This window comes from Egretta garzetta, unplaced genomic scaffold (assembly GCF_000687185.1).
Source record: "Egretta garzetta isolate BGI_Z169 unplaced genomic scaffold, ASM68718v1 scaffold299, whole genome shotgun sequence".
Taxonomy (NCBI): Eukaryota; Metazoa; Chordata; class Aves; order Pelecaniformes; family Ardeidae; genus Egretta; species Egretta garzetta.
Genome location: NW_009260696.1, coordinates 478,661 through 491,381, shown reverse-complemented (window position 1 = coordinate 491,381; position 12,721 = coordinate 478,661). Strand labels below are relative to the sequence as shown.

Sequence of the window (12,721 nt, the reverse complement as noted above, 5' to 3'; positions counted from 1 at the left end):
TCTCTGCAGAGCCCTCCTCCCCTCAAGCAGATCAACACTACCACCCAGTTTGGTGTCATCTGCAAATTTACTGAGGGCACACTCAATCCCCTCATCCAGGTCATTGATAAAGATATTAAACAAGACTGGCCCTAGAACTGAGCCCTGGGGTACACCGCTTGTGACCAGCTGCCAACTGGATTTAGCTTCATTCACCACAACTCTCTGGGCTCAGCCATCCAGCCAGTTTTTAACCCAGCAAAGAGTACATCCATCTAGGCCATGAACTGCCAGCTTCTCCAGGAGAATGCTATGGGAGACTGTGTCAAAGACTTATGCATGGGCAAGCCCAGACGGTAGGTTTGTAATTTTTCCTTGTCCTAAAAACCACAGGGGCAGGATGCAAACATCAATATTCCCATGCTGCTTCCTTCAGCAGCCCAAAGCATTTAGTAGTCCAGCTGCAATACAGGTGCCACCCTGCTTTTGGGGAGCTAGCCCCAAACCACAAGAACCTCTGAGTTACACTGCTGCCATCCTGCCCCCAAGCACCCGCTAGGCAGAGCTCAGACTTGCGACCATAAGGGCAACTCCATCTCCTCACCTTCAGGGCTGCCATCTTGCCCTGCTCGGCCAGCAGCAGGTTGACCTCTTCTCTTGCTACTGGAACTTCACGAGGTTTGGGTGAATCTATGATATCCACTTCCCCGTCTTCCTCCTCTGTGTTTTCATCTTTCTGCTCCTTTGAGGGCTTGTCACACTTGTGTGCACCCTGAGCTCTCTCTTGTTCCCAGCTGCCAGAAAAAAAAGAAAGGAACTTCTGGGACAGGGTGACATAAGTCTAACAACACATGCATAGCCCTTCATTGTGTCTGTCTAACTTCTTGCATGATAGCAGCAGAACTAATTACTCCAGGCTGCTGTGGAGCTGGACAAACCATGCAGAAGAGCACAATTAGCTTCCTCCCATCTGGAAGTCTATACAACAGGCCGCATATGTCATCTTCCCATGACGAGGAGAACAGTGCTTTTCCTCACCTCATCAGAAATCGTCTATACAACAGGCCGCATATGTCATCTTCCCAGAACAGTGCTTTTCCTCACCTCATCAGAAATTGTTGCATATTCATGGGTACCTGCTGAATACCTTTAATGCCCTGAAGACGGTTTTAACTACAAATGGCCCAAATCCTAAGGGTCTATATACAGAGGCATTAGGTGGGTGACCAGCGATAACGAGAGGGAACCAACACCTACTTACAGTTTATGGAGAAGAAAGGGATGGTGCTGCTCTCTCTGACATGAAATCATGCCCAGATGCAGTGCATCTGGATGGAAACCACCAACACAGAGTGACTGGACCACGGAAGGACCAACAATCCCGGTCTGCACTGCCATCCAGTTTTTCCATTAAAACACAAGTCCAGAATAAGTTCCAAATAGAGGTGAGGCATCTACCACTTACACTTTTAGTCTTGAGCTTAAACTTGATGCTAGAGGTAGTGGGTTGCCTTACAGAGCTACATCAGGCAATTGCACTGCAGTGCAGCACCACGTGCAGGCTGCAGTCTCCTTACAAGCACCAGGAGGGATTAGGGATGTGTTTCTCAATAGCAGAAATCACCCATTGCAACTATAGCACCTTAATATAAAGCTCAGAGTCACATGGACTTAATCTACCTTAAATCCCTGAGCACCTTTTGCAGACCACCACCCTCCCAAGTTTTTCCTTGTCATGTAGGTAAATCTCAGATCTACACTTGACCTCATCCTTTTGTCATTTATTGTTGGGGGGACTGTGGGTTGTAGGCATATCTCATGGTGAGTTTGGAGGTCCACGTATAACTCGTGCTGAAAGCTCAGGAGATACTCACTCCGTCATTTTTAGGAGGTGCCTGCAGGTATCAACGTGCAGCTCAGTGTTGGTGTTTTCCAGCTCCATCAGGCTGCGCTGCATCTCCATTTGCTCCCTGAAAGCCCCCATCAGCTGCACTCGCAAGGTGTTGAGTACTTGGCCACTGTGTGCCTCAGAGCCTTGGTGCCTCTCTGCTGCAGGAGAAGACATTTCTGATCTGACCTTAGGTCAGGTGAACTTCTGCCAAGCCCCCACAGAACTACTCTGGGAGCAAGCGACTCAGCCCCCGTGCTACAGGGTGTTTGTTCATAGGACTCCGCTTCATTCTGCAGTCTCTTGGAGTTAATCATGTGCATAAGAAATCCGATATATCTTTATGATTGTACTATTAGCAATAAACAGGTCTCATTGCTACTGCTTTTGTGAGTATTAAGAGGATACTGCATTGCAGGGACATCTCTTCCGCCTTTCCACCCATCAAAAAGAAAAAGGTATTGGTTTTCTGTGCTTGTTATCTATAAATGACCTTGGGTATTGGTAGCAGAGGCCTATTACACCTTGAATCTTGTCTGTCAGAGAGATTTACTATTTTTATTTCATTCCTTGCCAGATTCACTGACAAAAGGAACAATCCCCAAGGCAGAACAATCAGTGTTTTAAAAGCTTCGCCCTGCCCCCCTTCCTATTTTTCCTTTTTTTTTTTTTTTTAATTAAGTGCAACAAACCATACAACAGAGCTCCGTGTCCTGACACGGCCTCAGAGCCCGTGGTGACGCAGGCTACAAACTCTGTCACCCCTCTGAGAGAGTCAGGACTTCCCACAGCAAATGTCAAAGCTCTTCTCAAGGGCAGGTTTGTGAAATTTAACACATTTTAATGCTGGGGAAGATGCTGAGAAGGTTGAGTGTGTTGTCCAGAGTCACAGAGTGCATCAGAAACAGGCTTATGCAGAAAAACAACTTCAGCTCCCCTGCCCGCCTCCACTGCCCATCAGACTGTGTTCTCCCCTCTGCTTCTCTACAGGCATCGGTGAACCAGCTCCCCCCAGCTACATCTGCATGGAGGCCCACCAAGCGCTGCCACAACCTGTCCACACAGCTCCTCTCCCTGCTCTCTTCCCTCCAGATACCACCACAGGGCAGTTCTTGCTCCTGGCTCTACCTTGCAGATCCCCAAGGTTGGAGCTGACCACATTTTTCTCCTTCTCCTGGTTTTCGACCCTTGCCTTGAGACACTCGATCTCCCTGCGGAGGTCTGCGATGATGCTGGTGTATTGGTCGATGTGGTAGGAGACGTTCTGCAGGTTACATTTTACCTGGGGAGCCAGAATACATGAGCATTTGTCCCACTGTCCGTTACAGGTACAATGGCTGCAAACAAAGCTATACTTTCAGTTGGAGGGGGACTGAATCCCGAGACAGGGAAGAATTTTCCCTCATAAGCAGGGAAACTGCAAATTAGGGGTTTTCCCTCATTCTGGGAAATTCCCAAAAGATTACAGAGAAAAGCCAGGGACTCTATGCCCACAGGGAAAACACAGAGATCCACAAAGAGTGAAAACCCTGTTGCAGACCACTGTTCATCTTCCTTTACCCCACAAGCCTCCCCATTTTATTCCTCCTTTCCACAGCCCCTCAGGTCCTCTTCCAGGCCCAGCATCCCCGCTGGGGCATTCCCCATACATTGTCTTCCCAGTAGTCGCCTTTCGGCTGTCATTCCTTATGTTCTGCACACAGGTTCACACCAGGCATGTCATCCTCTGCCTTTCCATTGTTTTGACCCTCATATTCCTCTTCTCATCCATGACCCACACAATTTGCTTTCCACTGTTCCCTTTATCTGCTTTTCTTCCGTCACCCACACTGAGCCTCTATACCATCCTGCACTGCCCCCTCCTGAAGTGTGTTCTCCCTCCATCCACTGCCTCTTCCATTTCCACTTTACAAGCTTTTAATCTCTAACCCCCACCTCCTTGTGAGTTGTTTGCTCATTTACCTGGGTCTTGATGTTCTTTGCTCGATAGGCGTAGATCAAGGTCATTCGAGATTCTTCAAAGGAGGTACTGGCTGGGCTGATGTGTGCGATCATAACAGTCCTGCTGTTGCCCCCTAATGAGTCCTAGAGGGATGCAACATCAACGTGGTTAGGATGGACACAACAGGGGCTCACTGCTCAGTGGTAACCACCGTGGCTGGGTGCCCCTGCGGTTCATTGAGATTCCGGGGGAGAATCCCAATTAGGAGTGACGGAAGTGCTGGCAAAAAACCATTCATTAGGCCCTCTCTCTGTCAACAGCAAAATCAATAAGTAATTAACTTCCTACAAAAGAAGAATTTTTGCAAGGAAATTGCAATTTTCCACAAATACGCTGGCAACTTCTCAATGCTGCTCACAACAGAAGCCTACTTTTTTCTCCATCCCTTCTCCTCCCCACCGTCCTCTAGAAAACACATCTGTCAGGCAGTGACAGTGGTAGCCCAGCACCAAGGCCTGAGGTGAGGTTCATAAATGAAGTTGTAAAGGATCCATAAAACAACCAGTGCAGCAAAGAGCCTGCCTGCAACCTTTCTGATTTCCTAAGGGAGAGACGACTTTATGACGGCACATAGTCACTCTCCATCTCTCTTCCTCCTGCCCTAATGTTATCCAAATTTATTGGCAAATTTCAGCCAAATCTTATAGAACAGATGAAACATTCAAAGGCAGTAAATTCATTAAAAAAGGAAAAAAAAAAAAATAAAAATCACTTATCGCCTGTATCTTAGAGACATATGACCCAAATCTCCAGTATTTCCTTAACCCTGTGGGGGGTCCTTCCTTACCAGCACAGATGACAAGACAACAGGCTTATTATAGAGGCAGCGCTGTTCAGGTCAAGCCCTGATTGCCTTGCAAAGCTCACACAAGATCCTGGAGGAACGTTCCAAGCCGGATAAAGGCAATGCACAGAGATATTCAAGGATCAGCTCTCAGGCCCTATCTGATGTGAGCGGTGATACCAGCAACAGACACGCCGAGCTCCTCGCTGCCCGCAGCGCACAGTACCTTCAGCAGGCGCGTGAGTTTGCTGTCTCGAAAATTGACAAACTGGGCCCGGCTCCCCCCCTTCTCACTCAAAGCGTTGATGCAGTTGCCCAAAGCCAGCAGCGAGCGGTTGATGTGGGCTCCTTCCTTCATCCTCTTGCCCTGCTTCTGAGTCTGTTGGGAGGGGAGGGAGGCAGCGGGGAGACAGACAGACAAAGCACACGCTTCAGAATGGTGGGTCTGCGCCTGGGGAGGATGTGCCGCATCACCGGGGTCAAGGTTTGGATGGCAAAGCAATGGCTCCTGCAAAAACAACCTGAAAGCACGGGGTTAAACCCCGCTCTGAGGTGCAGAGGTGCTGGTAGGAGCACATTTCTTGGAAAAGATGACCCAGCTTTGACCTCCTGGTTCTTAAAAGACAGCTATTAATTATCTTCTAAAGATTATGTCAGAAATTAAGATGCATAACTAACATCACTCCAGAAATCCTGGTCTCAGTAGAAATACCGGGTATGTGAAATCTCTCTCCCTCAAATCACCTCCCTGACTTCCAGCCTTTCCTCCTTCCCCTAAGAGCCAGCTGCCTTATTTTCCACCCACCAGCATCCCTCTATTCCACTGGTACCAGCTTTCTCTCCGACAGCCCAGCTGATCCCTGCCTATCAGACCGCAGCTTCTCTTTAGATGTGATGTTCGCTGCTGCTTTTTCAGGCCTGAGGAAAGGCTACAGCCAAGAGCTGGTTTACATTTTTCTGATTATACTAGTTGGTCTAATAAAAGATATTGCCAATATCATCAAACTTTTTCTTTATTTTCAGGCTGTCTCAGGTGCAAACTACTGCTCTAAAGCAACAGAGAAACACACAGTGCTGGTTTCCCCAGGGATGCGGACAGGCGTGCAGACCCTGCACGGCAGGGCAGGGAATCCAGCCTGGTCCCACCAAAAGCTGCCAAGCTCCAGCCGTACCTGGGCCGCTCTCTCCGACCCTGCCAAGTCGACCATGAAAAGCTTCCCAATTCGCACTTCCTCGCCGATCACCTTCCTTCGGCTTTGCTGCGCCACCGTCACCTGCAGCACGGCGTGCAAGCGGGAGGACACCTTGTTGGCAGCAGAGGGTTCCTGGGTGCGTTGCTTGTTTCCCTTCATTAGCAGCTGCATGATCTAAATGACGCAGAAAAGCAGGCAGAGGTGTACAGCTCTGCCTGGGCCATAGTGCGGTGTCCCCTGCAAGCCGAACCCCTCACCCAGGGCACAGCTGAACTCTGGTCCCACTCACCCTAGCTGTTGATTTTCCCCAGATCCCCCCCTTTGGCTTGTGACCTTGGAAGGGTGGGTTTGTTGGGTTTGGGGCTGTTTTCCTGGAAGGCCTGTTTATCTCATGTCCAAGGCATATGTAAAAGTGCACGTCAGTGTAGCTCAAGGGGGTTTCATTATTTCTTTGCCCTCTCCAAATGGTTTGTTGACACACATGTACACAAAGCTGGGGGTTTTAGCCTGGTTTCTAGCACTCACATGGCTCCATGATCAGCCCTTTCCATAAAATTCATCACATCAATTGAGTTCCACCAAGGTCCTGCTACAAAAGGTCCTTGCTACTGAGTAAGGCACAGGCAATAGGAGAAATTTTAAAGCACTGGTGCATGAAAACACAAAGCCCCTCCCTTTCCCCTCACCGTGGACCATAGCCCAAGGTACCTCCTGAGCATTTGTAGTGGAGACTTCCGTAATTCCTGCTATCTGGATGCTGCCTCTGGGGTCCTCTCTCAGGTCTAAGAACCCCGAGGATGGGTTCAGGAGGTCACGGATCACTTCATTATAGATCTGAGGGTAAGAAATGAGGGGTTGGCGTGAGACTAGCATTGGGTCCTTAGATCTGCAAGGAGGGTTGAATAGATCCTGTATTTCTTTGGAGTGGAAGGGAAGATTCGAGCTGTACAACCCAAGGGGAGTGCTGCAGGACAGACAGACTCAGACACCCCACTTCCCATTACGCCTGCTCCCAGGGGCTTGCTGAATTCCCACAGAGCCTGGATCCAGAGCAACACAGACACTTCACCTCCAGGTAGGACATGGAGACTCTGTAATCCATCTCCTCGGTGGTAGCTTCAAGGGCCTTAAAGAGGTCATCAAGAGCACAGATGTAGATCCCTGGTTCACAGTCCGTCCCTAGCATTGTGTAGGTTTTTCCCGCTCCTGTTGAAGACACAAAGAAGAGCAGCAAAGACCAACTTCCAGGTGAACAAGCTTCCATGACAAATAAAGCCTGGTTTCCTTCTGATTTCTGTCCTTGGCCCCAAACTTCCTCCAGTTCCTCCCATTTCTCACCCCACAACGATGCTGCCACGGGAAAGACATGGCACATGCCATCCGAAATGGGTAGGAAGAAGACTTGCAGATGGGGAGATAAGTAGGTTAACTGCCCACCGAGGTGTTCAGAGCTAGGGTAGAAATATATTTTCATATAGTCTGAGGTCTATAGGCGCTTTCTACAGCTGTACCTGTTCTCTTGAGATCAGTCTCCAGCGTTGCACAGATGCCCTCATCTCCTCCTCCTTACTAATGGGAAGATTTGTCTCCACTGAATTCTACCCCAATTAAGTGACTTCTCAAACAGGGCAGCTTTCCTGTTACTTTAGCATTAAAGGAAGATCCACGCTTCCTGATGAGAATGGTATTTTAATGCTTCAGTCTTCTCCTCAACAGTAAGCAATTAATTGGCATTATAGTTCATTTCTGGTTTGTACAGATACATGTTACTTGCCTAGAGCAGTACAGATACAGGGGACTACTTTACCTGTTGGACCGTATGCAAAAATGGTTGCATTGTAGCCAGAAATGACTCCTCCTATCAGGCTTTTGGTCGTGGACACATATACTTCCTCCTAATTCAGTCAAAAAAGCATAAACTTCTGGTGAGGCATAACAGCTATCTGTCCAAACAATCTATACCTAATTGCATTTCCCATGGTTTTCTCACTATGTTTTACAAATTTCCTGGGCTTTGGAACTATTCGTGAACCATTTGAATTCTGACACATCATCAAAATGAGCAGAAAAGCACAGAGGTTTATTGAATTTTCTAACGGCAGGCAAGATGCAGGAGCTTACTAAAATAAATGTCCTTAAATTCAACTTTCTTGGACACTGAACATGGAAGCTTTGCTTTTTCTTTGTGTCTGCTGAAGGGAGTAAATTCTCTCCCTGACCTTATCCTTTAATGAGAAGTGCCAGTGGACCTCCAAAAACATCTCATGTAGCATACAAGGGTGCTACGCTGAAGTTTCATGTGAAAGAGAAAACAGACAAGTGAACTGCTTGCGAGAAGGAAGGCTGCAGTCACATCATGGTGACACAAAATGCAGGTGCTGATGAAATCCCCATGCTGCAGCTTACATCTGTCTGCAAACACAGCTCCATAAGGGCACCAGAGCTCACTTCATGAGCCTGTCACACAGAGAGGCACGGGGAGGAAGCGTGTGAGCGATGGAGCCAAGCAACGTGACAACGATCTCATTCACCGGAGACCTCGGGAGACAGAGCTCTTCATCTCCGCTCAGGTGCATTGCATCTGGGGAGTCCCGAGGTGGGTGGGAGAGGCAGACTGAATACTGCACATCTCCCCGCTTCTCTGACAAAAGGAAAAAACCCTCACAGGTTTTCTCACCTTCAGCACTGTCGCCTCTTATCTGGGTGACACGTGGCCTCTGGGATGCGCAGTTCTACTCACCAGCCAAAAAGACTTATCTCAGCAGGGAAACCAATTCTAATTTTAAGCCTTTTGGTTAAAAAAAAAAAAAGGGAAGGATGTTACCTGGGTTGCTCTATGATCAAAAACCATGTCAAATACAAATGTTTTTTCTCGGGATCTGTTAGCTCGCAAGATGTCATCTGGATCTTCACTCGGATCCATCAGGACCACCCTCTGTTACAATATAAAGTCAGAAGAAGAACTGTTATGTCTGGGTTTGGTTAACAGCCTGTTGTTAGTTAGAGTTCTTACAGCACTATCACCATCACATCTCTTGGCCAAAGGAACATTGCACTACAGCTTTGCATGGAAAACACACTTATATGCACAATGCGGAGGCCGACAAGCTTTGTTTTGCAACTGATGTCACAACTTCTGTAATCGTTTAGGTTGGAAAAGACCTTTAAGATCACCAAGTCCAACTGTTAACCTAACACTGCCATTCCACCACTAAACCATGTCTCTAAGCCCCACATCGACACGGCTTTTAAATACCTCCAGGGATGGGGACTCAACCACTTCCCTGGGCAGCCTGGTCCAAGGCTTGACAACCCTTTTGGTAAAGAAATTTTTCTTAATATCCAACCTAAACCTCTCCTGGTGCAACCCGAGGCCATTTCGTCCTGTCCTATCGGTTGTTACTTGGAAGAAGAGACCAACACCCTCCCAGCTCCCCCCTCCAGTCAGGCAGTTGTAGGGAGTGATAAGGTCTCCCCTCAGCCTCCTCTTCTCCAGGCTGAACACCCCTAGGTCTCCCAGCCGCTCCCCACCAGCCTTGGGTTCCAGACCCCTCACCAACCTCATTGCCCTTCTCTGGACATGCTCTAGCAGCACCTCAATTTGGAGAACTAGTAGCTGCTGCAAAATGCTTTGAAGGTCCGTTGTGCAGCGAAACAGTTGCTGGCATTGGGTAACAGCAGTGGTTGCGGGGACATGACACCCAACGAACCCCCATGCAAGCAGAAGGGGGACAGGACCTCTTACCACAATTTTTCAGACAAGATTCAGACAGAGGAGCTGTGAAAGAAAACAGTTGAGCTCCTTGGGAGCAGAAGTGCCCACAGTCATCTCCCAAAGCCTCTCCTACAGGACTGAAATATCTGCATTGCTCAAGGACAGAGATTTCATTCCATTTCTGGCTTTTATTAAGGAAAAAACAAAGGTGGGAGAGGAGCTGCAGCAGGTTACAGCACTGGTTCTGTTTCTTTTCAGTCCCTTAGGAGCTATTTTAGTACATAATTATCACAGTATATAATTACTGTGGAGAAGGGTATTCTTTCTCCTCCACTGAAACAACTCATAAGGAGATGCTCAAGCCTCAGGGGAAGGGACAGAGAACCCTGTGCCTCCTACTCCAGAGCAGTTTTCACTCTATCAGGTAAACAGATCATTAGATAAGCAATTAGAACACGGATCAACTGCCACTTGACCTACAGAATAACTGCATTGGTGTGCCAGGCATGGGAGAGAGACAAGGATCTAGGATGAGTGCCCATGGATGGTCAGGAAACATCAAGACTTTGGTTTTCCTTTTTCTTTTGCATTCCCTACTAAATTCCAAGTCTCTAACGAGCATCTCTAGTTTTGATCTGCAAGTTGTCGATTACCAGAATGGATTTCTTTACTTTTTGCTGGTCCAACTCAGGCCTTAAAACCTAAAACAACACAAGAACAAACTTGGAAGGGAACTCCTGGTTTATCCTTGGTGGTGGCATCTGCCTGCAAAAGATGGGCGGACAGACGGTCATGTGGCACATGCAAGTGTGACAGCCAAGAGCAGAGCTTGGAGAATGAGGTCAGCATGTTTCCTTGAGAAATTCCATCTGCAACATTTTCAGGCCCCTTTCACTGAGTGACTGCAACATCCACATTTTGCTTGCAGTTTATCCATGCATCCAAAAGTCTCCTTCTCTTCCAATCTGGGGCTAACAACTTGTCTAACTAGCAGTATTCTAAAAGCATAAATCTTCTGCTATTGTACGGAAGCATTAAAACATAACAAGACACTAACAGGGTCAATTTTGAGTTAGGATTAATAAGCGGGCAGAAGCAGCTCTAAATGAGTTAGGCTGGGAGCAAAAATAGCAGGGAACATGATGTAAATCAAAATACACCAAGAAATCTAAGTACTTCAACTGTCCAGTCAATTAATTTGCTTTCATAATTACAGTCATTTGCAATATTAAGAGAAACTCATTCTCACAGATAGAAGTTAACTCAGACTAATGCAATGCGCATTTCCTTCTCAGATTTCCATTGGAGAAAATAGATCTCAGGGCAGATGATGCAAGTCTGAATAAGCTGTATAAAAATAAAGCTGATATCCTCGTGAGGTTAGTGGCTGCTTTAAACAAAGAAAAGGGGAAAAGAGAGAAAAAAAAAAAAAAAAAAGGATGTTTCACCAGCAAGGTGCTAAACAAAAATTGCACTTGCAAGATAAACTATGAAGAGGAATGAGAGATTCATGCTCTCTTTGCTTCTGAGGGCTGCTATCATTTGACTACTGCGTGGAGACAAGATGTATTACAGAATTAGCATGTGTTCAGGAAGGGTTCAGAGAAAGATCAGCTGAAGCACGATAGAAAATAATGGGATTTATTTTGGGAAAGGAGGTAAATAACAAGGGCACAATAAAAATATGTAAATAGATACAGCAATGTAGAAAAGGTAAGTGGGGACCTCCTGCAATCCCTAACCTAACCCTCTTAAAAAGAGGAGCAAGAGGTGAAAGATGCAACTGTAGAAAAGAAGTGCCATTTGCAGGGGAAGCTGTGTCACAGCAAGGCCAGGAGTTCTGCAGGATTTGAAAGTGTTTGCGTGTGAACCAGAAGAGCCAGAGCCTCGTGGTGGCCTGTGTGGCACCTGGCAGACTCCCTGGTCCCCATGGCAGGGGCTCTCCTGCAGCCCCGGCACAATTCCCCCCAGCTCACCTGCTCACCCACGCTGCGGGCGGCGAGGGCAGCTCCCTCCTCCACTTCTGCTTCGTTGATGGGACGGATGCGAAGGGCCACCTGCACACACAGCACGCAGACGTGGCCGATGTGCGCTGAGGCCACCCAGACTTACCTGCCACAGGGCTCCGCTCTGTGCAAGCGCCAGCGATATCTACAGCTTCTCGCTACATCTCTTCAATCTGAAAACCTTAAGCTTAGGGCCTGGAGAGTTTAAGGAAGTTCATAAAGTTTAAACCAGTTAATTCTCCCATGAGTTGCACTTTTATCTTGACAAATTCTTCCTCCCTCTTCCCCCGTTTCTGTCTAACACAGCAAGACTCCAACTGATTGACAGAGAAGGCGGCAGAATGAACTCAGCCGTGTCATTGCCGCTGCCAGCGGGAACCTGCAGAGATCTGGGACCGTGGTACCAACAGCCACAGAGCTGAGCATGCTTACAGATTCCCCTGGTGTTCCCAAAACACTGATTAAAGTTATCCATGACAAAGAAAGGGAATTGCATTTCACTAAGTACCCATTTTGTTTAATCCCAGGCAGCAATCATTACAAGCCTGTTCAACCAGATCAGAGCAAGTTGGCCCTGATCTGTGCAGGTCCGGTGGGGTTCCTCAAAAGCTGGAAGCGATTATAAAGTAGCCAGTAACTGCTAGAGCCTTGTGCCACAACTCAACCCATCAGAAACATGGTTCTCCATTTTGAAACACAAACGACAATTTGACTCAAGGATTTAAACCACGCTGGCTGTATCCGTCAGTATTAATAATACACAAGAGCACCTCTATTTCGGCCTGTTTCATCTATAGGGGAAGCAATAGAGAAAATGTGGTGCCATGGATCAGTTGTGGGGTTAATTGGGCCCCCTGAAGCTGGGGTCCTGCTGTGGCCCTGACTCACTCTGCAGCCGTGGGCGAGTTGCAGAATCCCAGATCCCAAACCTGTGTGCCTGGTGGAAGGTCTCCAGGGAAGACCATCGATTCGAAATCCAACCTAAAAGCTGCCCTTGGCATCTCAGCTGATAACAGAGATTTGAAAAATTCTATTTTCACCTTTCCATTGCTGTTTTCCCTTTCATCAAATACAGCAGCATCCCCTTAGCAGCTCCTGACAGGAGAGCTGATGCTGATGAAACACTGCATAATGGACATAAATGGTGCCTCATC

General features: G+C 47.6%; 1 protein-coding gene across 1 annotated transcript in view; it reads right to left on the bottom strand.

Annotated features, from left to right (window-relative positions):
* LOC104132615 (kinesin-like protein KIF19) overlaps window positions 1–12,532 on the bottom strand; it is a 19,181-nt gene extending 6,649 nt beyond the window's left edge. Inside the window, exons 1-12 of the mRNA XM_035901334.1 lie at window positions 12,497–12,532; window positions 11,538–11,618; window positions 8,671–8,781; window positions 7,654–7,741; window positions 6,916–7,052; window positions 6,555–6,680; window positions 5,826–6,020; window positions 4,880–5,032; window positions 3,830–3,952; window positions 2,996–3,149; window positions 1,854–2,028; window positions 584–773 (exon numbers count right to left, since the gene is read on the bottom strand). Coding sequence (XP_035757227.1) covers window positions 584–773; window positions 1,854–2,028; window positions 2,996–3,149; window positions 3,830–3,952; window positions 4,880–5,032; window positions 5,826–6,020; window positions 6,555–6,680; window positions 6,916–7,052; window positions 7,654–7,741; window positions 8,671–8,781; window positions 11,538–11,618; window positions 12,497–12,532 — 1,569 coding nt within the window. The remainder of the gene's footprint in view (window positions 1–583; window positions 774–1,853; window positions 2,029–2,995; window positions 3,150–3,829; window positions 3,953–4,879; window positions 5,033–5,825; window positions 6,021–6,554; window positions 6,681–6,915; window positions 7,053–7,653; window positions 7,742–8,670; window positions 8,782–11,537; window positions 11,619–12,496) is intronic.
* Between the last annotated feature and the right edge of the window lie 189 nt (window positions 12,533–12,721).